This window comes from Merops nubicus, unplaced genomic scaffold, assembly GCF_000691845.1.
Source record: "Merops nubicus isolate BGI_N331 unplaced genomic scaffold, ASM69184v1 scaffold651, whole genome shotgun sequence".
Lineage (NCBI taxonomy): Eukaryota > Metazoa > Chordata > Aves > Coraciiformes > Meropidae > Merops > Merops nubicus.
The window spans coordinates 20,609-44,926 of record NW_008585995.1 but is presented as its reverse complement, the minus strand read 5'-3'; the positions used below and the strand labels follow the sequence as shown (position 1 = coordinate 44,926).

General features: G+C 47.5%; 1 protein-coding gene across 1 annotated transcript in view; it reads right to left on the bottom strand.

The window, feature by feature from the left end:
• LRRC56 (leucine rich repeat containing 56) overlaps positions 1-24,318 on the bottom strand; it is a gene marked incomplete at its 3' end in the record, with an annotated part of 42,821 nt that overhangs the window by 5,008 nt on the left and 13,495 nt on the right. The window contains exons 3-5 of the mRNA XM_008948484.1: positions 20,982-21,042; positions 5,231-5,327; positions 4,654-4,851 (exon numbers count right to left, since the gene is read on the bottom strand). Coding sequence (XP_008946732.1) covers positions 4,654-4,851; positions 5,231-5,327; positions 20,982-21,042 — 356 coding nt within the window. The remainder of the gene's footprint in view (positions 1-4,653; positions 4,852-5,230; positions 5,328-20,981; positions 21,043-24,318) is intronic.

The following is a 24,318-nucleotide window of genomic DNA, read 5'->3' as shown; positions in this document are numbered from 1 at the left end:
GGAAAAGATCATGGAGTTCAACAACAAACCCAGCACTGCTAAGGCACCACTAAACCATGTCCAGCAGGACCACATCTCCATGGCCTTGAAACCCCTCAAGGGATGAGCACTCCACCACTGCCCTGGGCAACCTTTTTGGGGAACAAATTTTTCCTAATATCTGACCTAAACCTCTCCTCTCACAACTTGAGGCTGTTTCCTCTTGTCCTGTTCCTTGTCCCTTGGGAGCAGAGCCCGACCCCCCCCTGGCTCCAGGCTCCTGTCAGGAGCTGTGCAGAGCCAGAAGGTCTCCCCTGAGCCTCCTTTGCTCCAGGCTCAGCACCCCCAGCTCCCTCAGCTGCTCCTCCCCACACTTGGGCTCCAGACCCTTCCCCAGCGGCTTCACTGCCCTTCTCTGGCCACGCTCCAGCCCCTCAAGGTCTTTCTTGCACTGATGTATCCAGAACTGACCCCAGGATTCCAGGTGCAGCTTCCCCAGTGCCCAGTGCTGGGGGATGATCCCTGCCTGCTGTGGTTGAGCCTCAGCTCCAGCTAAACCTGAGCAGGTGGCCAAAGAAAGCCCGTGGGCTGGGATAAGGACAGTTTAACAGAACAGCACAAAGAGGAGAGGTGGCAGCAGCAGTGGTACCAGCACTGAGGTGATACACGAGGTGAGGGATAAGGAAGCCCTCCCCTGAGCTGCAGCTCTCCCTGCTGGGGCTGTGAGCTCACACCCCTGACCAGCCCTTCCATGGAAGGCAGATGTCAGTGTGGTACCAGACACCTCACTGCTGGTTTCCCTGTTCATCCTGGCTGTAGCTTCTCCCAGCTCCAGCTGCCTGTGAACATTAACCCCGTGCTGGCCAGGCCCAGGACACTGCCCTGCTCCTGCTGGCCACACTAGTGCTGATCCAGGCCAGGATGCTGGTGGCCTTCTTGGCCAGCTGGGCACATGCTGGCTCTGGTTCAAAGCAAGAGTGCACTGCTCATGGCACTAGTGCTGATCCAGGCGAGGATGCTGGTGGCCTTCTCGGCCAGCTGGGCACACGCTGGCTCTGGTTCAAAGCAAGAGTGTACTGCTCATGGCAGTCACCTGCCAAGCAGTGGCTCCATCCAGATGAGTGTCAGGCTTCCCAAGCCCTGCATGCACCAGCAGAACAGCCCACAGAGCCACATCCTCACCAACATGGGGCCGCCACACCTCTCCCTGTGGGACCTGGCTCCCTCCCTCCCTCCCTCCCTCCCTCCAGCATGGAGGCTGGCAGGGGGAACTCACCAAGTAAAGCCTCTGGTTGTTGATGTTCTTGAAGAGGCAGACTCTAAATTTCTCTAAGCCTTTAGTCTTAATTTAGCAAATGAGTCAATCCATCTCCATGCTACCCTGTGCCACGTGGACTCTGAGCAGAGCCTGGGCCACAGCCAAGCTCCAGCCAGGTCCTGCTGCAGAGGGGCATCATGTTATGCTCATGTTACAGGGGCTGCAGGATTTATCACCGGGCTGTTGCTCCTGGTTTAGATAACAGGGGAAGATGAGCTCATCTGAAAATCAAATTACAGGGAGCAAACAGGCCATCTGAGGAAAGAGCAGTAAATGGAGCTGGACCCTTCTGCAGATTGAAAGTAAATAAATAGGGGAGCTGTCACAGAGCTGTAGCAAGGACCAGACTACAAGGATGAGGAATTGGAGCTGGTCATCTAGGACACACCAAAGTAAGCCCAAAGTAAGCCTGTGTCTGCTCTTTTCTATCTTTCAGGTGGCTTTTCCATACCCTGAAGAAATGCAAACATCAGCTGAAACCAAGAAAGCAACAAAGCCCATGGAGTCAAGGGCAGGGCCAGCTTTGTAACCACCCCAGGCCTGAGCAGCTTCTCCACCTGGAGACCCAGTGAGCCTGCAGCCTGCCTCTGGCACAGGACATACCTTCCTGCAGGCTCCCCCACCCAGGCTGGGCTGGCATCTGAATGCACGGCCAGGCACAGGAGCAGGGATGGCCATGCAGCATGGAGAAGAGCAGCAGGGCACACCACCACATACCACTCCTCCTCCAGCTCCTGTTAGGTGACAACATGCAGAAGCAGCCCAAGGACTGATTTCCTCAGCTAAACAAACCAAGGACAATCTGACATTTCTCCACTACAAAGAGACTGAAGGACTCTTTCAGTCCTTCAAGTCTTTAAGGACTGAAGATGCCAAGTGGAAGCCACGTCCTCCAAACCCAGCACTCTCCCTAAGCAGGGGTGGCACACAGTGGAAGCACTTTCTAACACTGTCAGGACACACTGCACCACCTTCATGGCAGGAAGCTGTGATAAGGAAGGGTCAGGAGCTGCAGCATCTGTCCCCCTGGGAGACATGCTCTGGCCACCAGAAGCAGGCAGTGCTTCCTTCATGCTGGAGTAAGTTTCTCCTCTCTTGATCACACCCTCTGTAAGGGAGAAGTGCTGATGGAGAAATCACTTTGGTTACAAAGAGTTACAAGTGTGCTCTCTGAAGTACAATCCTACCAGTTCAAAACCACATGGCAAGTGTTTGATTTCTTCTTTTTTGGATTCCAGAGAGAAAAGCTGTGCTGGCTAAAGCACTACCTTCTGTGGCTCCTTTTACTGAGGGATGTGATCCAGCCAACAACTGCATCTGAAAAATGCTAATAACTCATTGTCCTGGTCTGGGCTAGAACAGAGCTGACTGTCCAAGGACGTAAACTTTTCAGCTAAAGCTCTTCTAACCAGCTGCACTGTCTGCAGCTAGCAGCATGTCTTGCAGACTGTTTTTAAGCAGTGGTAACACTCCCTGGCTAGAGTTACTGCCAGGGATTGGGATGCAGACCAAGGTCACTGCTAAGCTTGTGTCCCACATGGAGGGGGCAGAAAGTAAAGCCACACCTGCAGGGAGGAGTGGGCAGGATAAGTGACCCCAGGATTCACCAGTGGGGTGTTCCATCCCATGTCCCCAGTATTCAGGATAAAAGCTGAAGGATCATGTGGGTCAAACCCCTTCTGTGGCCCTTCCAATCTCCTTCCACCTTCCTCCTCGCTGGGGCTGCTCCCCTCCCCTCTGCCTGTGATCCCAGCCACGTGTTCCTGACCCCAGTTCCCAAATCCAGCCCCTGCACCCAGCTGCCATCTGCACTGAGCCCAGCCTGGGACCTTCCCTGGGGCTGCTCCCCAGCCAGGGGTGAGGGTGACGTGTTCCCATTGGGGGGTGTTGGGTTCCACACTGATCTTGTGTATATTTGTACATATTCCATTTTATTATCATTATTACAATATTGCAATATTACATTATTATCAATAGTAGCAGAATTGAAGCTGTTTTCATTTTCTTTCCTAACTGATAAGTCTCCCTCTCCCTTACTCCCTTTCTCTTCCCCTTCTCTCTCTAACAGAGAGTGTCTGTTAAGGGTCTGGGGATGGCCCTGACCCCAAACCACAAAAAAAGTGTAAAGATTTAAAATCTGCATATGTCTACCACATGAGTGATTTTCAGTGACAGCACCTCAGTTTTCAAGTCTAAGCCCAGGGTAAATGTCAAACCCAGTGTTTTGGGTGACAGCACGTCGTGAGCTGGCTGTAAACTGCCCCCTGACGATGCGTGTCAGACACCACATCACCACAGTGAGGAACACTCCCATTTGATCTGGCTTTTAGACTCTGCTTTTCCTCCAGTTACCTCCTCAGCTCATGCCAAGATGCTTGTTTTTATATCCCAGCAATGTTTTCTTTTAAGCAGGGGAAAGTGAATGAGCTCTGAGGCTGTTCATGCAGAATGAGATCTCCCACACTTCACTCGCTGAGTGCCCTGACACCCAAGCAGATCATGTGCCACTGTGCTTTCAGCCTTCTGACACAGAGCATCTCATGCCCTCAACAAAACATCTCTGCAGAAATGATTCCAGTATTTCAGTATGTAAGATGTGAATCACTGTTTTGTATCTGCAGCTTTTGCTGAAGGTCTTTTTGGCCATTTGATTTCAGCCTTTTGGGGAAAGTGGTTCCTACAATGCAGCTTTCCCTGGTTATGATGTGAATCACTGTTTTGTATCTGCAGCTTTTGCTGAAGGTCTTTTTGGCCATTTGATTTCAGCCCTTTGGGGAAAGGACAACCAGTGGTTCCTACAATGCAGCTTTTCCTGGTTATCTCAAACATCACTTTTCAGCTTTTCATCGTGGTGGTCCTGGAGCACTTGCTCTTGGACCAGAGAGCCTCCCAAGGAAATGCAAAAGCCCAAAGACAGATATCTACTTGAGACTTTGCAATTGGCACATCTTCTAAGAAAAATACTGGCTGCTTTCTAACCCTCTGTAAGATCCCTGCAGACTGAAGGATCTGTCATACAGCTGAGGTCCATGTTCTCCTTGCTCTTCCTTTAAGACCAAACATCTGCATGGATCAGAACAGCTGATTTCTAGTTTAATGCCATTCTCACAGGTAGGAAGGAAAACATTGCTAGGAAACAGGCCTGAGTCTTCAGCAGCACTCCTTGTACTACATTTGTGCTCATCTCAGAGACACTACCCATGAGAGGAGAAAGTCAAGAGAAACCAAAGCTGGGGAATGCATCCCATGCCATCACTCAGACTGACACAGCAGGAAGATGCAGAAAGGTTTCTCCTTTCCAACTCAAATTAACAAATGCCAAAAATCAACACAACGTGTGCAAACCAAGTCCTCACCTCTGCAGATTCTGCACTTGGCTTCAGACAGATGAGGTTGCCCTCCACTGTCAGGCGTCTCAGCTGGCCACAGAGTCCCAGGTACAGCATCTGGTTGATGTCCTCAATATTGTTCCCTTCCAGGTCCAAAACCTTCAGGTGTTCCAACCAGGTCAGCTGGCTCAGGTCAGAGATGTTGTTATAGGCTATGTAGAGTTCCTCAGCAGAGGTAAAGAGAATAACCATGTAAACCAAAAGCCTGCACAAGTAACACTCAAGCTCTGCAAAATGTTTTCTAGTATTGGAAATATTACATGCACAGCATGGAATTAGCATGGAAGTGAACATTGTTCAAGGGTAGCTGCTGCTGCCTTAAATAACTACAGGCAATATGGCAGTGAACATCATGCTGCAGCAGGATCAGACCTGAGTGTTACACCTCATTTTAAAACCATGCTGCAGTGCCTTTTGAACTAACACATGCAACTCAAGGCATCCAATCCAAGTCCTTTAGAAAAACAAAGAGAAACTGCAAGTAAAAGGCATCAACTGAAGATAGTTTTGAGGCCATCATCTGGCAGGACACATCTACACTTACTCTCAGAGAGCTGCAGGAAGAGATCCCATCTAAATCCGAGAGCCCACAGCGAGCCATCCACAGGACGTGCAGATGAGACAACGTGGTCCCAAGATCCCTTAGAAAAGAAACAGTTTAAGCTCTGTTGGGATGGATGAAGTAACTCAGGACTTGCTTTCTTTTTCCTAAGACTAGGCCACTGCTATTTCCTTCAAATCTCATGTTGTTTACCAGAAATGTCATTAAAAACATTCACCTTCAAAAGTGGGAAATAAAATGATACCCCTCTCTACCTCTCTCCCTCACAGACATCTTTATTCTTGTATGAAGTCACCCCAGTTCAGTTTGATCAAGATCCTTCCATGAGCTACATCATGTAAGTCTGTCATAAGTCGCAGGTAACTGCTGAGAGTTAAGTGAGGTTTCCTCATGCTGGCATCATTTGCTCTACACTCACAACCCAAATTCACACACCTGAGGGGCCTGCACACCACCTCTGTCCCCTCATGGAGTGACCCTTCTCAGGAGTTTGCAGTGGAAAGGAACAGCAGAAATAACACGTTTTGAATCAGCAGATTATAACCCTTCCCACCCTATTTCCCCACCTTTAAGGTCTCCCAGCTGAGGCTGGAAGGGACCCATGAAGATCATCCTGTCCATCTCCCCTGCTCAAGCAGGGCCAGTTGCCCAGGACTGCATCTAAACAGCTACAATAGTTCTTAAATAGAGATTCTTGGATTTCAAGAATGTGGATTAGCAATCTTTTATAGCATCTATTTTTAAGATATACATTATAATAAATAATATATACTTTGATTTGCTGTCTAGGGAAAATTGCAGAAGATAAAAGAATATGGTCATGGGGTCTGTTCTGATGGGGGAATAAAGGTAACAATTCCCTCAGCCATGTCTCCTCTTTATGGACCCTGGGGGAAAGCAGCAGCTTTGCACTGCCTCTGTGAACCTCTTGGAGCCTTCATGCAGCTTTGCAGCCAAACTGCCCACTCCAGGGGCCCTGCCCAGCCCTCCACCCCAGAGCCTGGGGAGAAGGGCTTCCATCAGTCAGGCAGGTGCATTCTGACCTATGATTTCTGTTGTTTCTCCACCATCTGAACACTTGGGAAGGGCCATGTCAGGAGAAAGGAGCTGAAAGGCTAAAGGATGGACACAGGGAAAAATATCCCCAGATGCCTCCTGTGGTTTGCCCAATAGAGGGTTGAACAGGAGTTCCCAGGGTGAAACTGGGGATTTTCCCCCCTCTGCCTCCTGGGGCATGGTCTGTTCATGGGATTCATTCAGCCCTACCTCACTTCATCCATCCTCTACCCCTGCAGGACCCCAGCCACTGGGGCCCTCTGAGCATCTCTTCCCTGGATGCTGCAGGTTTGAGTAAGCTCCTGATGGCTACAGCACGCAGGGTGTGTCCATCACCTTTCACAGCCTCTGGAGTACAACCAGTGCAGCTGATCTAACAGCCAGAGCAAAGGAAAATCTCACACCACACATCCCTTTCCATCTGAGGCTGCTCCTCCTTACAGGAGAAAACCCTCAGCTGACATAAACCACAGCTCCTCCCCCAGACTGTGTGTGTGGAGGCAGCTTGGCCTCTGCACTGACACAGGACATCTCTGTCCAGTGCAGAGACACGGGGGGCAAGAAAGCCACACACCCAGAGAACTCCCTCCAGGTATGGACACTGGTTCCTGCTGGGAACTGCTGCACCCTCACGGGACTCAACCCCTTAGCTACCAGGGCAAGGGGGAACACTTGCTGCTGTGGCACTGTACTTGTGACCAGACAAGCCCCTAAAAAGATGGAATTTTGTCACATTTCTCTCCAAGTGCTCGTTCAGATTTGCCTGCTCTGAAGAACCACAGTGCCCCGTGTGTCACCGTGTCCCCAGCCTCGCAGAAGCTCTTCCAGCAACTATTCCATTATGCATATTTCATAACTAACAAACCTGCTGCTTCTAAGGCTTCCTGAAGAAACAGATGCCTCCCAAACTAATATTTACAGAAGTTTATTATTAGATTTGCTAGCTGCATGCCTATAATAAGAAAGACATTAAATTAAATCACAAAAGCAGAACCTACCATCAACCAAGGCCAACACATCCGTGAACACAAACATGGCATGAGGAGTAACACGAAGGAACCACACTGCTCATTTCATGGCCTGCTTCAAGAACTGAGTTTTTCAAATTTCAGGCTAATTTTATGCTAACACGAAGGAACCACACTGCTCATTTCATGGCCTGTTTCAAGAACTGAGTTCTTCAAATTTCAGGCTAATTTTTTGTGCAGAATTCTCTTTTCTGCATACCACTGAGGACAGGAAAGTGCTCACTCTCAGTTTTGTATCGGGTGCACTCATGGTTGCAGCTCTGACTCTCCTACAGCTAACCTGGGTGCAAGTCAGCAGCAGCAGGTTGAACCACACTGCTCATTTCATGGCCTGTTTCAAGAACTGAGTTCTTCAAATTTCAGGCTAATTTTTTGTGCAGAATTCTCTTTTCTGCATACCACTGAGGACAGGAAAGTGCTCACTCTCAGTTTTGTATCGGGTGCACTCATGGTTGCAGCTCTGACTCTCCTACAGCTAACCTGGGTGCAAGTCAGCAGCAGCAGGTTTAAGGTTAATACTAATCAAAGTTGGTTGTCATTAGTATGCCAGACAAAGGAATTAGATTGTGTATGCTGTGCCTTGGGGACTTGCAAAAGGCAGGACTGCTGCACGTTTTCAGTGCACCCCAGTGTTTGATAACAGGGCATTGTTATTAAAAAATGCTTATATAGAACCATTACAGACTCACAGAACGCACGAGTGTGGCTGTTCTGTTTGGTGTCCCTTGGCCCACTCTTGCTCTTTATCTCCACTCCAGGCAGGGCAGGCAGCCAGCCACAGGATCTTCACCCCTGCCCCTCAGGAAGAGCACTCCCACTCTGAGGGAGAGCAAACGTGGAGAGGCAGCAGTGAGGGGAGGCAGAAGGGCTGTTCCCTGCAGCCAGCCCCAGCAGGAGAACTTCACTGCAAGGCAGAGCCACAACCAAGGTCCCCAAAGCCACAGCCAGGGGAGTGCCTCCTGAGGGACCATCTGGTGGGTCCAGCTGGGAGGGGTCAGGGCAGGGTGAGGGGCTGTGGAGGACTCGAGACCTCCTGGGCCTCCAACTGCACCCACAGGATGTTCTCATTTACGTTAAGTGCAGGGGGCTGGATCAGCCCAAACCTGGGAGATGCAGCTTGTGACTTCTGACCAAGAAATGGAATGAATGGGAATCTGCACTCTGATAATAATTTACCACTGTGAATTATTTTAATATAATAATCAACTCTCAATAAAAATTTACCAGGGTGGTAAGAAAGAGAATCCACTATAATTATACACGTAGTGTAAGAAAACACCCCTCCAAAACTAATCACTGACCAAGTCTAATCAATGAGACACATTCAGAGACCAGAACCCTCCTGTGTTAGGCATGATACAAACGTATAGGATATGACAGCATGTTCCAAAAATAGGGTAGAGACTCTGACTGAGGAGTTTGACAGCTGACATAGGGGAAAGATGAGACATGATACAAAGCTGGGACAGTCAGTTGTAAGATGTGGTACAGAACTTCAGAGAGCATCCAGAAGGAACCAGAGGATGCTCTACAGCAAATGTAGCTCCCAGATAATTCAACTCCAGTGGACACGTGTCCCATCCTGAGTGATGTGGGAGCCAGGAACCTCACAGAAAAGGCAAGGAATTAACAGGCCAAGCAGTTATACATCCAGCTCCCTCCTCCTGAGGTCCATGCAGGTCAGGGCTGAAGCAGAGGCAGAGCTCGGGGTGGGAACACACACGTCCCATCTGTGGCTGTGAACAGAGCACGGGCTCCGAGGCTGCCAAAGCAGCACCTCCAGAGCAGCCTCCCCACACCCCAGCGCCTGCAGAACACCCCCTGACTCCCACACCACGGCTCCAGTGCCCAGGAGTGCCAAGAAACCAACACAGGCTCCTCCACTTTCACCTTGGACCCAGAAGTGTGCATTTATAACTGATTTTAAAAAAGATAATATTAATAAACTGCAGTGACTGAAACCTGGGTTCTGCCTATCTGCAGACACTGCTGCAGGGATGGGAACTCACCAGACAGCTCTGTGTTTCCATGAGGGTCTTGGCAACACCCTCCCCACTTGTGCATAACCATTTAGGATTTTTTCCCATGAAATCTGATGCTCCCATCCTGTCATCACTCCCCCGGACTGAAGGGAGAGCAGAGGGACAAGGAACAGTTTGGCTTACAACACCTAATAACAAGCTTGAGAAATAATGTGTTCCTCCATTCATCCAACATCCTTGTGCTTCAGGGATTGATTCGCTCCAGCCAAATTTCACTGGACGGAGACCAGACCTAAAGAGCCAAATCCTGCTCTTGGTTTCACCACAATAAATCTTTAATAGCTCTGCTGAGCTCAAGCTACCCAGTAAACACAACAGCACAGCCCTGAACACATTCATCAGCCTGAAAACCATCGTTTCTTTTGGAAGCTGGTTTCAAATAATTCACCTAGAAATAAAACACTAAATCCACTGAACTTGCAAACAGTATCTCAAAGCACACCCGCATCTGTTGAATAAATCATCAGCAGCAATACATCTAAACCAGCCACTGCTGCAGACATCATTTATTTTTAAAGGTCACTCTGAAAATGGATGCATGGGTAATAGGAGAGACTGAGTCTTTAAGAGTCACCAAATGACAGTCATAAAATAAAGGAGAAAAAGTATCTCCTCTCTGATCTACAGAAATCAAGTTGGATTTATCAAGCTGCACTGTGATAACAATGATCCCATCCACATGTCAGCACACAATGGTTTGGTTGTACAGATAATTCTGACATCAGAAGCAAAAACTTTTACAGCCTGAATGTTGCTGAAATCAGGACCATATGTTCTCCCAGGAAGCTTACAGAATCATTCCATTGTACTCTCAGATAGCTGTAAAGTGTTCAGGACTGCAACCTGGATGGTGGGCACGTGCTCCTTGATCAAACCCATGGCACAGCCCTAGTGCCACCAGCAGTGCTGGGGCCATGGCCCTGCAGGGTCCTCCTGGACCTCAACAAACCTCATGTGGACGTGAAGACCTGACTCGCTTTGCAGTACTGCACTCTTGGTTGGTTTTGTCCTCACTCTTCCAAATTCAAGTAGCAATGTGGAGAAACCCTTGGCTTGGGTCCCCTCTGGTGGATGGAGTTAAATCCGGTTGGTGGCCGGTCACAGTGATGTCCCCAAGGCTCAGTACTGGGGCCACTTCTGTTTAATACCTTTATCAGATCTAATGAGGAGGTAGAGTGCACCCTCACTAGGTTTGGAGACAGCACCAAACTGGGCAGAAGTGTTGATCTCCTGGAGGGTCAGGAGGCTCTGCAGAGGGACGTGGACAGGCTGGATCGATAGGTCAAGGACAATTTATCAGGTTCAATAAGACCAAGTGCCACGTCCTGCATTTGGGCCACAGCAACCCCAGGCAGTGCAACAGGCTGGAGGAAGAGGGGCTGGAAACTGTCCACTGCAGAAAGTGACCTGAGGATACTCATCAACAATCCACTAATTATGAGCTAGCGTGTGCCCAGGTGGCCAAGAAGGCCACCAGCATCCTGGCTTGGATCAGCACTAGAGTGGACAGCAGGAGCAGGGCAGGGATCATCCCCCTGGGCTGGGCACTGCTGAGGCCACACCTTGATCAGTTTTGGGTACATCAATACAAGAAAGATATCAAGGTTCTAGAGCATGGCCAGAGAAGGGCAACGAAGCTGGGGAAGGGTCCAGAGCCCAAGTGTGGGGAGGAGCAGCTGAGGGAGCTGGGGGTGCTGAGCCTGGAGCAAAGGAGGCTCAGGGGAGACCTTCTGGCTCTGCACAGCTCCTGACAGGAGCCTGGAGCCAGGGGGGGGTCGGGCTCTGCTCCCAAGGAACAAGGTACAGGACAAGAGGAAAGGGCCTCAAGCTGTGCCAGGGGAGGTTTGGGTTGGACACGATGAACAATTTTTTCCCTGAGAGGGTTGTCAAGCCCTGGACAAGAGTGACCAGGGCAGTGGTTGAAACACCATCACTGGACATGTTTAAAACTCCTGTAGCTGTGCTGCTGAGGGACAGGGGTTAGCAGTGGACTTGGCAGTGTTAGGTTAATGGTTGGACTTGATGACCTTAAAGGTCTTTTCCAGCCTAATTGATTCTATGACTCTGTGATTCTGGGTCTTGCAGCTCACATGGCCACAGCACACAGATTGCCTTAAGCATCTCCTGCTCCCTTGCACGAGTGTGAACCACTGCCCAAGTGTAAGGTAAGAAGTATAACAAGGATCCTGTCCCATCTTTTGCTGCCAGAAGCCCATTTTCAGGCTGAAATGCCGTGGAAATGCAGCACCTCATATTCTGGCTTCATTCTTCCTTCAGAGCGGTGCAGCTTCTTCACAGGAAGGGTTCCTAACCCTGTCAAGACACGTTGTTGGAGGCTTCAAAAACTAAGCAAAAGAGGCTTTGCTGGGCATTTCTCAGCTCATGAGCTTAAAGAGATCAGGGAAAGGCACGGGTGGTTTGGGCTGAGCAGAAAGCACACATCTACCCAAGGTCTCTTTAAATAACAAGCGTGTCTATGAAATTCTGGTTTTCAAACTCCCTTTTACATGCAAATGAAGAACTTCTGTGGGAATGAAAAGTTATTGTTGCCACAGGTCTCTGCAGTAGGGTGTCTCTTGTGCCACCTTTTTGAGGCAACCTTTGCATGAGTAAGAAGCTGTTTTCCAGATGCAGTGCTGATGCCACTGGCAATGTTTCTCCCAACAAAGGGATTCCACTATTTCAATCCAGGGCTGGGTTTGTTGTTGGTTTTTTGTTTTTTTTTTTTTTTTTTTTTTGGTTGTTTGGTTGCTTTTGTTTTAAGTTTCAAGTGTGGAATGGGGCAAAGGTCTGGCATATTGCTTTTCTAACTTGTGGATCACTGCAGCACACTTCACTGACAGCAAAATGGGTCTCTGGGGAGGATCTGCAACCCCCAGTGCAGCACGGGCTGGACCAGGGGGAGCATCTGGGGTTCCCCACTTCGGCCAGTCTGTGACTCTGCCTTCTCACTGCCAGTACCCCAGAGTGGGAGGCAGCTCCCACAGCTTTCGTGTGCTTGCTAAAGCCCATTGTGATCATCAAGAAGCCACGTGCTTTTGGCCAGTGCTTTCTCTAAAGCCTGAAAACAAGGACAGGAGACAACCTGGCTACAGCAGGCAAAGCCATGAACTGTTCAAGGCAGTTTGGTTGTTGTCCTGGAGCCAGAGACCATGCTGGTGCTCCTGGTAGACTACCTGAGCTCTGCCATGGGTATGTCTGTGAGTAATGCTTTACCCAGAGATACTGCATCAAACCCCCTGCTGCCCACCAGCACCCCCAGGTCCTTTTCCACCAGGCACTTCCCAGCCCCTCTCCCCCACGCCTGGAGCATTGCCTGGGCTTGTTGTGACCCAAGTGCAGGCCCTGGCCCTGTTAATACACACCAAATGCAGCTTTAGTTTCAAGTGCTCTCATTTTTAGTTGCTGTCAAAAAACCCAGAGCAGAATGATGGGCCTGCTGAAGGCTGATGTGCTCAGCAGCAGGAGCACAGGAGCACACAGCGTGTGGGGGCAGGATAATGCCATTTGGTGTTAATTTCCTTTTGATCATTAAAACTGCTTGTCAGCTTAGTTAGTGGTAGCGTTTTAACAATGACAGATAAGTTGCTTTAGCTCAGCTCCCACAGCCTGAAAGGAGTAGGAGTTGCCCAAGTGTGGTTCTGTGGGCCAAGACCTGCCCTTGATGTGTTTTTTTCCAGCCTACTCCAGCTCCCACCTCAGCATGAAGCTGTGCCCCAGAGGTGCTGTGGAGACCCAACACCCCGTCCTGCATCTCACTGCCTGCACTGCACCCTCCAGGAGAACGAGGGGATTCTGAAATAGGGTAAAGCTGAGCCAGAGAGTGAACAAAACTCTCACACCCACATACCCATTGTCCTTCAGCCTAGCCCCAGAGCTACTGACAGTTCCTACACCTTTGGCAACAGCTCATCCTCATTGTTGAGAGTTTACATATAAAAAAAAAAATAAAGGACAATGAAACTGTGGTTACAGAAGGAGCCATTTACATTGAAGGAACAAATCCCACACTGCTTTAAAACTTCCTACACTAATAACTCTTCAGTCTCCACATGACGTGTGCCTGTTTCACAGCATGCTCCAGGTCTGAGTTTTGGCAGAGGAAGACAGTTATATTGCAGCTTTGATTTAATATAGATCTCATCCTTCAAAATCAACACTTGAAACTCTTAATGCTGCAGGGTAAGCAGAAGGAATATTCTGTACAAGATCCAAATCAGCTGATAGATTCAGTGGTGTTAAGACACATATGACAAAAAAATCACCCCCCAAACCCCTTCTTCTGTGTACCAGAAAAACTGAAATTCTAGATTCAGAACTAAAGAACTGGATCAGCTGTGAGTTGCTATTCAAGTTTTGTTGTGGTAATGGCTACAAAATTTCCACTGGGAAAAAAATACTTGAGATACTGCAGAAATGGGTTGATATGAAAGCAGAGAGAAAATGTAAAGTGATTTAGTCTGAAAGTCCAGCAGGAGTAATGCAGGTTCTTGAGATTCTTTACATCTGGCACATTTGTAGGACACTAATGATTTTTCATTATCAGACCTCTGTGTTCAGGTTCTCACCTCCATGAGAACACCCCGTGCAGCTCAAGGCAAAGGGTGGAGAACGTGGTCACATTACACCTGCTGATGGAATCACAACCTTCACCCCTAAATCCAACAGGCTTCTCAGTATTTCTTATTGTAGGTATTGGTCCACCTCTGGGAGACCTGATGCAGCCTGTAAAGATCTCAGGACAGGAGGATAAAACTTTGCCAAACAGCAAATCAGAAAGAAATCTAGAGGAAAAAGAAGTGTGCACGTATTTTAGGGGAAAAAAGGCAACAGGTCCTTTGTGTCAACAGAAAATAAGAACAACTAAATCAGCTCCTGCGTGGAGAGTATTTTATAGAAATTAGATTATAATAAAACCTGCTGGTGCACTGAAATTCTATTTATTTCTTCATTGTTTATTCATGTTGCTTGGCACTTACCGACCGGTGAACACGACCACAGCTCAATTTCCACTCCAACCTCAATCCCTCCTTTGTTAAAATCAGTGCCTACCTTGCATTCCAAGAATGTCATTTTCCACTGAATAGAATTATTTTAAATAAATAAAAAAAACCAATCCAGCTGCAGACAACCAACTTTCTTGCAGGAAAGAATCAAAACAACCTACAAACCCACTACACGAACGCTCAGATGATTTTCCTACCCACTTCCATGCAGACAACCCCTCCCCAGCTGGACAGCCCCCTGGCAACGGGCTGGTTCCCAGGGCTCCCCAACCCCCTTCTCTGTGCTTTCTCAGATGACAATTAGGACCATTCGTTCTCTCCATCAAAATGAACATTTAGGTGTGAATTTTGGGACGTGATCCCCGACACTGACAGGTGAAGCAGAGCAGCTGCAAACCCCAACAGCCAGGCATGTATTTATTTGCTGGCAGAAATCAGCTAGCTATTACCAACATTTTTATTTATCATATTAAAGCAGCCATCCAGAGCCTGTAAGTGAGATCATGATCCCATTAGGCAAAGCCTTGTGCATAACTCACTCAGAAGACTTTGTCTGCCCCAGAGTAATATGTAAAATAAACAACTGAGACTGAAGATACAGCCAGTTTCTACAGCAAACCCAGGAAGCTGTGCAAACAGGAGCTCGCCCAGGAACCGAGTTGCATTTTTGAAGTCCTGGTCCAGTGGCTCAGCCACAAAGCCTCTAGTCATTGCCACTGCTGTCTCCAGTTGGCTCCAGGAGTAAACCTGTCCCTCTGACCCCAGACGCTGGCATCAGCTGAGCTCATGGAGCCCTAAGAGGCTCCTCATTCACTGAAAGCAATTGGTGCCATCTTAAGTGATGCTCTGTGGAACTGCTCAGATGGTGATTCATAGAATCATAGAATGTCTGAGTTGGAAGGGACCTCTGAAGGTCACCTAGTCCAACCCTCTGCACTGAGCAGGGACATCCCCAGCTAGAGCAGGCTGCACAAGATCAGTCTGACTTTGAATGCCCAGAGAGAACCATGGACATGGTTCTTGGACTTGGAGCTGCAATGGTAGGACCTGCCTCATCACCCTGCTCCTTACAGACACACTCTGAACCTGACAGCCTGAAATAGGTGGCAGGGGAGCCTCAGCCAGGGCAGGCTGCATAAAACATAGTGCTGAAGGCAAGAACCATGGAAAGACCCTGCATGGCCACTGAACTTTTTGGATGTTCCTCTGTGCTTGCTGCAGGATGGAGCCTGAGCTCCAGACCCACAACGGTGTGTTGTAGAGAAGACAAGTTCAGCTTCCCTTGCTGTTGAACCAGGCTGTCAGACTCCTTGATGTCTGGGTCATAAAGACATTCACAGTCTCTGCTTTGGGCCCCTGACCTGGTGAAATGAAAGCAAGAGAAGTCAGAAGCATCACGTTACCTCCCCAGTCAAGGGAGAGAGCTCTGCCCAGAGCAGATAAATGGTCTGAGCAATCAGCTTTCCCTGGGGCCTCCTGCAGACAGGCTGATTGTGCTTTCCTGAAAACAACCCACTCGACTAAAAGCAGCTGTATTTCTGTCCCCAGATCACCCAAATCGTTACTTTTTATCAATAACATGAATGTCTTTAAAACTGTCAATGCTAAATAAAACCTGAGGCCACAGGAATCTTGCCAAGGTTTGCAATATTCCCAGGGATCTGCAGGCATTAATACAGAGAAGACTCATTAATACAGACATTGAGATTCCACTCAAAAGCTTTCCTAGCTCCTGGCAAGCACCCAAAGTCCTCAAAGAACATGTTCTTAAGATAGACTTCACAGCAACCTTAACTGCTGAAGGACTCCCAGGCTGGCTACACAAAAGAAACAACAGAAACATGTTCTAAAGAAACTAGAAATTTGAAATGAAATGCTTCCCCCTTCCAGAAAAGCAAAGGTTCATGTTCAGCACTGAAATATGGACACGAAGAGGTTCACCCAGACCAGACCAGGGCAGTGCTCTGACTGCACGTGTAGCTACAGCCTGGAGCAAGAACACCCAGATCCCTCATCAAACACTGTAAGCTATTACTGTAACACAGCAAATCATCTGCTGACAAACACTTGCATCTTTAATGCAAACTAAGTCACTGAATTGATTTTAGAAAATATTTTGGGATTTTATCTGTCATAAAGGAATGCTGATCCTCGTTGCCCAAAAGTCACTGCATTTACATGGAGCAGCTACACTACGTCCATCAGACAGAGCAACCAGTGACTGGAAACATCAGAAATGACAGGCAGAGGAAAGAGAAAACTGCAGGGACAAAAAAGAGCAGGGAAAGGAACAAGCAAAAATGACAGGGAGAAAACCAATGTTGGGGAACGATGCCCCTAAACATCTTCTGTGAGAGAAAACCACCCAGCAAAGAGTGGGTGTCTAGACACCTGCTATCAGGAACACATCAGATCTGGGGCCTATCAGTGTCACAGCTCAGCCTTTGAGAAGATGGATTGACTTGGTCCAATTCCAACAAAGCACTTGGACTAATGTTCAATTTGCAGCTTGTGATCAGTTCCACTCAAGTCAAACTACTTGTGACTTTAAGAGATGAGCATTTGCTCAAACTCTTGGTTGGATAGGTACCAAAGAGTAGCATTGCTAACTTCAAATTCCTAAAGATCCTAATTCAAGTCTAAAAAATATTTTTAAACATTGGTTTAAAGCCCTTGCTGTCAATTAAGAAAGAATTCATTTGGCTCTGGTTTCCTAAAGTCATGAAATGATCTGCAAAACACTTACTCAGATCCCTTGGCTGGCAGCTTCAGTTATTTTATCACAGTAGAGAGAATCATTGCATCGTTAAGGTTGGAAAAGACCTCCAAGATCAGCAAGTCCAACCATCAACCCAACACTGGCAGGACCACCCAACCATGTCCCCAAGTGCCACAGCCACATGTTTTTTGAACCCCTCCGGGGCTGGGGACTCCAGCACCTCCCTGGGCAGCCTGGGCCAATGTCTCACCACTCTGCCAGGAGAGAAATTCTTCCCAATATCCATCCTAAACCTCCCCTGGGGCAACTTCAGCCCATTGCCTCTCACCCTGTCACTAGTAACCTGGGAGAAGAGACCAACCCCCACCTCACTCCAGCCTCCTGTCAGGGAGTTGTGGAGAGCCTGAAGTTCTCCCCTCAGCCTCCTCTTCTCCAGACTGAGCCCCCCCAGGTCCCTCAGCTGCTCCTCACCAGCCATGTTCCCCAGAGCCCTCCCCAGCTCCGTTGCCCTTCTCTGGACCCACTTCAGCAAGGGGGCTTGAAAATTTTCAAAAGGTGAATACAGAGAATGCTGCACAGCCAGTCCTGCCCCCAGGAGCTACTGCTAAGAACAAATAACTATAAAATAAATCTAACCTAAGACTCATAAAAGCATGAGAACTGTTGGATTGGAATGTACCCTGAGCCTTGCTCACCCGAGCTGCCAGGACAGCTGTCTCCTTTCCCCTCTCCCTGATGCCTTTGCTGACCCACAGGGACCAGGAGCACTGTCCTCTTGTTCTGGGGACAATCCTGCAAGAGGGCACCCAACGCAGAGCACAGAAAGGTTCACTCTCTCTGGGTGAGGGAAAGCTGCTTCCCCTTCCCTGGATCCCTCTAACTCTGTCCCCACATTCTGCACTCTCTGAGTTCCACCTCAGGTGAGCCACAGGAGCCTCTCTCTGCCAGAAGCAGAGGCTGCTGGCTGCACTGAGCAGAGCTGGACAGGAGCTGAACTTCAGCTGGAGAAAGAGCTCCTGCTGGAAACTTGTGGGAACCAGCTCTGGAGAGTCCCCTAGCTGATTTAAAAGCCCGTTCACACAGATAGCTATCAGTTTTAAACAGATCTTTCCTTCATCCCTGAGCTGAGAATAAAAGCAATCTGATAAAACCACGCAGGCTACATGCCAAAGCAGCAGCAGTGCTTCACTGGCCTTGAAATACAGCTCTTTTCCTGGAAACCTTACCAAGATGAGGGAAAAAAAAGGGCAATTTTTAACAGGCACTCTTCAGAATAGGTTCCACATTTCATCCTCAATTATCAGTTCATAAATCTAGAATCTCTGAGCTGCTAGCAGACGGGTGAAGGTCACTCAACGAGGACCTCATAAAATTACAGAAGTTTAGAAAATTAACAACAATCTGAACTCATTTCTTTCCACAGTACACTGGATTTTCCAGAGCTGAGTTTCCCTTTAGCAAAGGGCCACTAGAAAACTGAAACCCAGAAATAGCCAAAGAAATTCCCTTTCAACTGCCAAGATGGATTATCTGCAAATAAACTTGGATGTATTTCCCTTATGGATTAAATAGTTGATAATGATATCCTGCACTTCTATATAGCCTTTTGAAGTTTCAAGTATTGAAGAATAACACAAGCTTTAGGAGGGCTGGGGAAGGACTGGGAGTTTGCAGCTGAAGCAGCCCAAGCACATTGCTCATCCCAGGGACCAGGACTCCTCAGGGGCTCCCAGAACAACCCATCTCCAAGCTCAGTGCTGGAGCCAGCCGTGCCCTCCCGTGGAACACAGCCCAGGAGGGCCTGGACTCCCCTCTGCCAAACCTCCCTCCCGTGGCTTCCACCCAAGGGCCAGCAGCAGCCTCACAGCTCAGGTTCCTCTGGGAGTGTGACAGGGGTGAATGTTCCAGACCCCCAGGAACTAGTTAGGATCACAAACCCTGATGCTGACATCCCCCTGTACACAGTTTACCATCAAGGGAATTCTTCCCCCCTTTTCAACCTGAAAAAATGTGGCTTAATTCTGTTTCATCCTAAAATAATTAGGAAACTCTACTCTGCAAGACAGAGCAAAACAAAATCAAGTGACAAAAAGTGAGTTTCCCACCTCATCACCCACCCAGACACACCCCCTGACATGATGGTCACAATGATTCACCACTGTACCTTTTCTTCACATAATGTAGCATGAAAAGAATGTCTGTTTCTAACAACCCAAGTGTCTATGAAACACCCTCTCTCTTCTCCTGCCTTTCTGCACTTACCTTCTTTCCAGGAAAGAAGCCAATCCTCTCGAGACAATTCCTGGGATCTCTTGCCCATTTTCACATGACACCACAATGACCCTGACCTTACAGCTGAGACTGTCTGGGGGAATCACCTTCAGGGAGAACAGTTCTCCTATCACCCTCAAAACCCTCAGTTGTAAGGGTTTGGTTGAACACATCAAAATAATCACTTCTTGGGAAGGGAAGGGAAGGGAAGGGAAGGGAAGGGAAGGGAAGGGAAGGGAAGGGAAGGCCAACGTGACACCAAATGTTATCTGCATCAAGGATGTCAGGTCTCAGGTAATGGTTTGCCAAACCTTCTCATGACAGAAGGCAAGGTCTCAGAATAGAAAGGGAAGTGCAAAATCTTACTAAAGCTGTAAGTCAAACTAAACAACTAAACAGTTTAGAATTCCTGAACAGCATCCTGTATCCAACATGAACAGCACTGGTCAAAACATTTTTCATTCATGCATTTTAAGAGAAAATGGATTTTTGACCAAAAAAAACCCCTTTTTTCATTTTTTTTTTTTAAGATAATAAAATATCTTTTGATAGTGTCAAACCCACAATTTTTTTCAGCCACTACTTACTCCTCCATTGCAGCCATGGAGCAATTTCATGCTCATGACAGGGGTTGGTTGTCATCAAAGGAACTGCAGCAATGCAGGACCAGCACTTTCTGTGGTACAGAAGGTGGAAAAAATCTAGACTGCAAATCCTTGTTCATCAATACTCTTGTTCCTCACTAGAACAAGGGGAAATGAGATCAAAGGGTGACAACTGAAGTTCATTAGCTGCTCTGGTGAGGATGCATGACCCTGGGAAGCATTGATTGCTGTGCCCCATCAGGGAGCATGTTCTCTTTAACAACAATTAGCAGAATCACTCCTTTTTTCACCCACCAGTTCAGCAGAGCTGTACAAAGCCAGGGAGCAGGGCTGTTTAACACAGAGATGGGCTCTTGCACAGCCCTTTGCTGGCACCAGCTGGACTTTGCCACTCTGCATCAATCAGCACGGGTGGCATGAGGTGAGCAGAGCAGAGAGAAGACAGCTCTGCCTCCTCATGGGGATGTTTCCACCTCAACCTCCTGACCCACCAGCTCCCTGCTTCTCTGTGTGCTGGTTCATGGAGCTCAGCAAGCCAAGGACATGCAGTCCTCAAAGCTCCTCTCCAAACCCAACTCCAGTGACTTCAGCAAAGCCAAAGTGAGTCTCCTCAGCTGAGGAACTGGTCTGACCTGTATGGAACAAGCTACTGTGCACAATACAAGCCCAAAGGCTGGAACACTCTGAAATACAAGCACTTAGACACAGATAAGAGGTGAATTTCCAGCTCCTTTCCAATCTGCAACAAATTTCCATGGACTTCAGCACAGCAGGAACTCCTCTGCTGGCACCAGGGCTAATTCATGGGCACCACTGCAGCTGCACTGAGTTACTCCAGCTCAGGCCCTGTCCTTAAACTTCTATGCAATATATTCATGACCTAACCCATTAGTGCAGCCCAGGGAAATGGAGGAAATGAAAGCAGCACAAATGAAGATTTTATCACCTCAATAAAAGTGAGGGCTGCTACTCTTTAAGTTTCTTTCAGTTGTCATTCCTGTCTTACCTCACAGACACAAGCAAGCTGTTGTTCAGCTTCAGTTCCCTCAGATTGGGTAGATAGACACCTATGGGAGCAGAACAAAGAATCACTTTGCAGGCCTGGGAGTAAAGGAAACTTCTAACTACAAGCATCTTGTAATTAGAATTGTATTAGAATTGAATTAGAATTACAGAATTGTAATTGAAGCATCTCATTTTATGTACATTTCTCATCTATTTCTGTCAGATCTGTGCTGGACCTCTTCTAAGAAAATGAATGAGATGATTTCATCCAAAAAATATTTCCCCCTTTGAATTTTTGCAACATATCAATATTGTTGCATGACCCCTCAGTTACCATTGCTTACCCATTGCTTACTATTCAATTGTACAGGTTTCATACCTATGAAAACCTCAGTATTTGATCATTATTACTTTGATGAATGCCTTTTTCTAGTCCCTAGAGACATTTGCCTTTTTGGTTGCTTCTCCTGGCACCCCTGAACCAAAATCACAGACCAAATTCCTCCAGGCTACAGGACAATTTGGATACAAGCTCAAGTCTCAGGAAACATTTGCTATGGCCAGCAGCAAACTTGTACCTGTCCCAGGGGCAGAGTTTGCCCAGGGCTGGCGAGCAGCCCCCAGCACAACATGCCACCATGAAGAGGTAATATCAATTTTAGACACACCAGATCATTGCTAAATCATTAAAATTTGTTCTCAGCAAATGTTTTGTGAGTCCTCTGAGTAATCTCTCTCTGGCAAGCATGATCTAGCAGTGTCCAGGACACAGCTCCAGCTCTTTGCAATGGATCAAAAGAAAAAGCAAACAAAAGAAGAAATTTAAAAAAAAAAAAGAAATAAGAAGTGAGTGGGAATTCAAAGGCATACAAAGGTCATGTTGTCCATCCCATTTCCCAAACAGGACAAGAGTGTTTATGGCAAAAACATTTTAATAAATCCAGTAGAAGCATTATCTATATCTAATACTATCTGGGAGTGATTATAATAATATGCATCTTGCTCTTCATGCTCCACTGCAAGTATTTAACTTCATGCCTCTGCAAAGCTCTTTGGAAAATTAAAAATCCCAAACACTGTGCAATTTTTTTAGCCTTACTTTTAGATCACTTTCCATATTCCATATGGCTTGTAGTACAAATTATAACAGACCACCCTCATCATGCAGGACACACTTTCTCATGTCAAACAAGTTTTAGGAAGTATGGCCACAAAATAATTTGGAGTCCTGACAGAGGGGATGCTGGGACCTCTGTTAATTATTCACAGAGTCACACTAGCTACTGAGCAAAGACTTTCTCAGATAAGAGGACTAAGAAAACTCTCAATAGAAAAAAAATCAAAATCTAGGTTACAAAAAATTGCTGCCATGTTTCTGGTAGGAAACCTGAAGCACAGAGAGATGATGCAAGAGCCTCAGCAGTGCCAGCACAGGAGCAGGCAATGGGCTGGCCACGGGCTCAGCCAGACAGGCTCAAGGGTTACCAGGCAAAGGCTGCTGCAAAGCATTTCAAAGGAAATGGTTTTTAAAGACTAATATGAAGCAGAAGATTTGAATGAGGAGTTGAGAAGAACAGCTCAAAGAGCAATGGAGAGACTTGCTCAAGAAAAAGCTCTCCACTGAGGGCATCTAGGCTTGGCTCAGGAGAAAAAGGGACTCAGAGACTGAGTGACAGGCTGAGGATGGAGTTTCACATCTGGTTCTTTCGTTATTGTAACTCAACCCTCCAGCTCAGACACTTGATTGGATTTTGGCACAGTCCATCCCTGGGAACTCGCTGAGTGCTCAGCTCTAACGTGCTGTTTACCAGGCTGAAATACAAGCCTGCTGTGTGCAGGGGTGCAGAATCCTGCCAGCAAGGCTTCTGCAAGGTACTGCTCCAATTCTGCAGGTTCTTCCCCCGTTGAGTTCTGTGTTCCATATGTAATTGTTCTTTGGTGCTAAGATCTCACTGGCCATTTGGGTTTGCTGGTTTTAGTCATCCCAATTCCTTATGTATACATTAGAGACTGGAAAATTAAGAGAAAATTGTACAACGAAGATGACACAATAAGAGTTCTATCCAAATGTAACAACATGCTTCAAATTTTCTTCATTTTAACCCTCATGGCACTGTTTCTGAGAGCAAGGATGTGATTTATTCTTATAATAACACAAAAATACAGTATCAACAATATTAACTTCTAATATTAATTTTAAAAGTACAAAGAATAGATCCCTCCTCCTGCCACTGGCTAATTGTGACTTTTAAGGCTGAGAATGGTCCAGAAAAATGCTGCTGGCTGCAGCAAAGTGCTGAGAACTCAGAACAGTGAGCAACGTTATCTCATCTGTCTACCATTCCCTCTCCCTAAATACCCTTTTTGTTACATGGCTCTGAAATGACCAACCACCAACAATGTCCCAGTGTTAAACTGTCCCACTGTGCAATCCCAGTGGAGCAAAACTGAGGAGCAGAAGGAAATCCAAGTGTAAGGCAGGTGAAAAGAGGTGATGCTTGCACACTCGACAGCAGCACCTCAAACTCTGCACTTCACAAGCAGGGTGGCAATGCAGGTGTCTGAGCTGCACATGGCACTTAGATAATCAACTAGGAGTAAGGAGAAAATAGGTAAGAAGCTGCTTTTATTATATTCAACAAGCTACAACACTTATAACACTTGTTGTTCAGGGTGTGGTTTTTAGGTAGCATCATATATTGTGTTTTTCTATTGTTAACTAAAAAATCTTCGTGGCTTGGCTTCTGGAAAATGGGCTAGTGAAAAACATGCACAAAAGAAATCACTGACCAATACTTGTGTTGGCATCAGGCAGCCTACGTGTTCTGTAGGTCCTACAGCATGAAACAGGCTGTGGACTTGGCATCAGGCAGCCTACGTGTTCTGTTGGTCCTACAGCATGAAACAGGCTGCACTCTTCTAGCAAGAACAACCTGACACTTAATTAAACAATTAATCAATTAAACAGGCTGTTCCAAAGAATCATAGAATGATTAAGGCTGGAAAAGACCTCTAAGATCATCAAGTCCAACCATCAACCCAACACTCCCATGGCCACTAAACCATGGGCCCAAGTGCCACAGCCACATGTTTTTTGAAGCCCTCCAGGGCTGGGGACTCCAGCACCTCCCTGGGCAGCCTGGGCCAATGTCTCACCACTCTGCCAGGAGAGAAATTCTCCCTGACATCCAATCCAAACCTCTCCTGGTGCAACTTCAGCCCCTTTCCTCTCATCCTATTGCTGGTTCCTTGGGAGAAGAGACCAGCCCCCACCTGGCTCTAACCTCCTGTCAGGGAGCTGTAGAGAGCCAGAAGGTCTCCCCTGATCCTTCCCATCT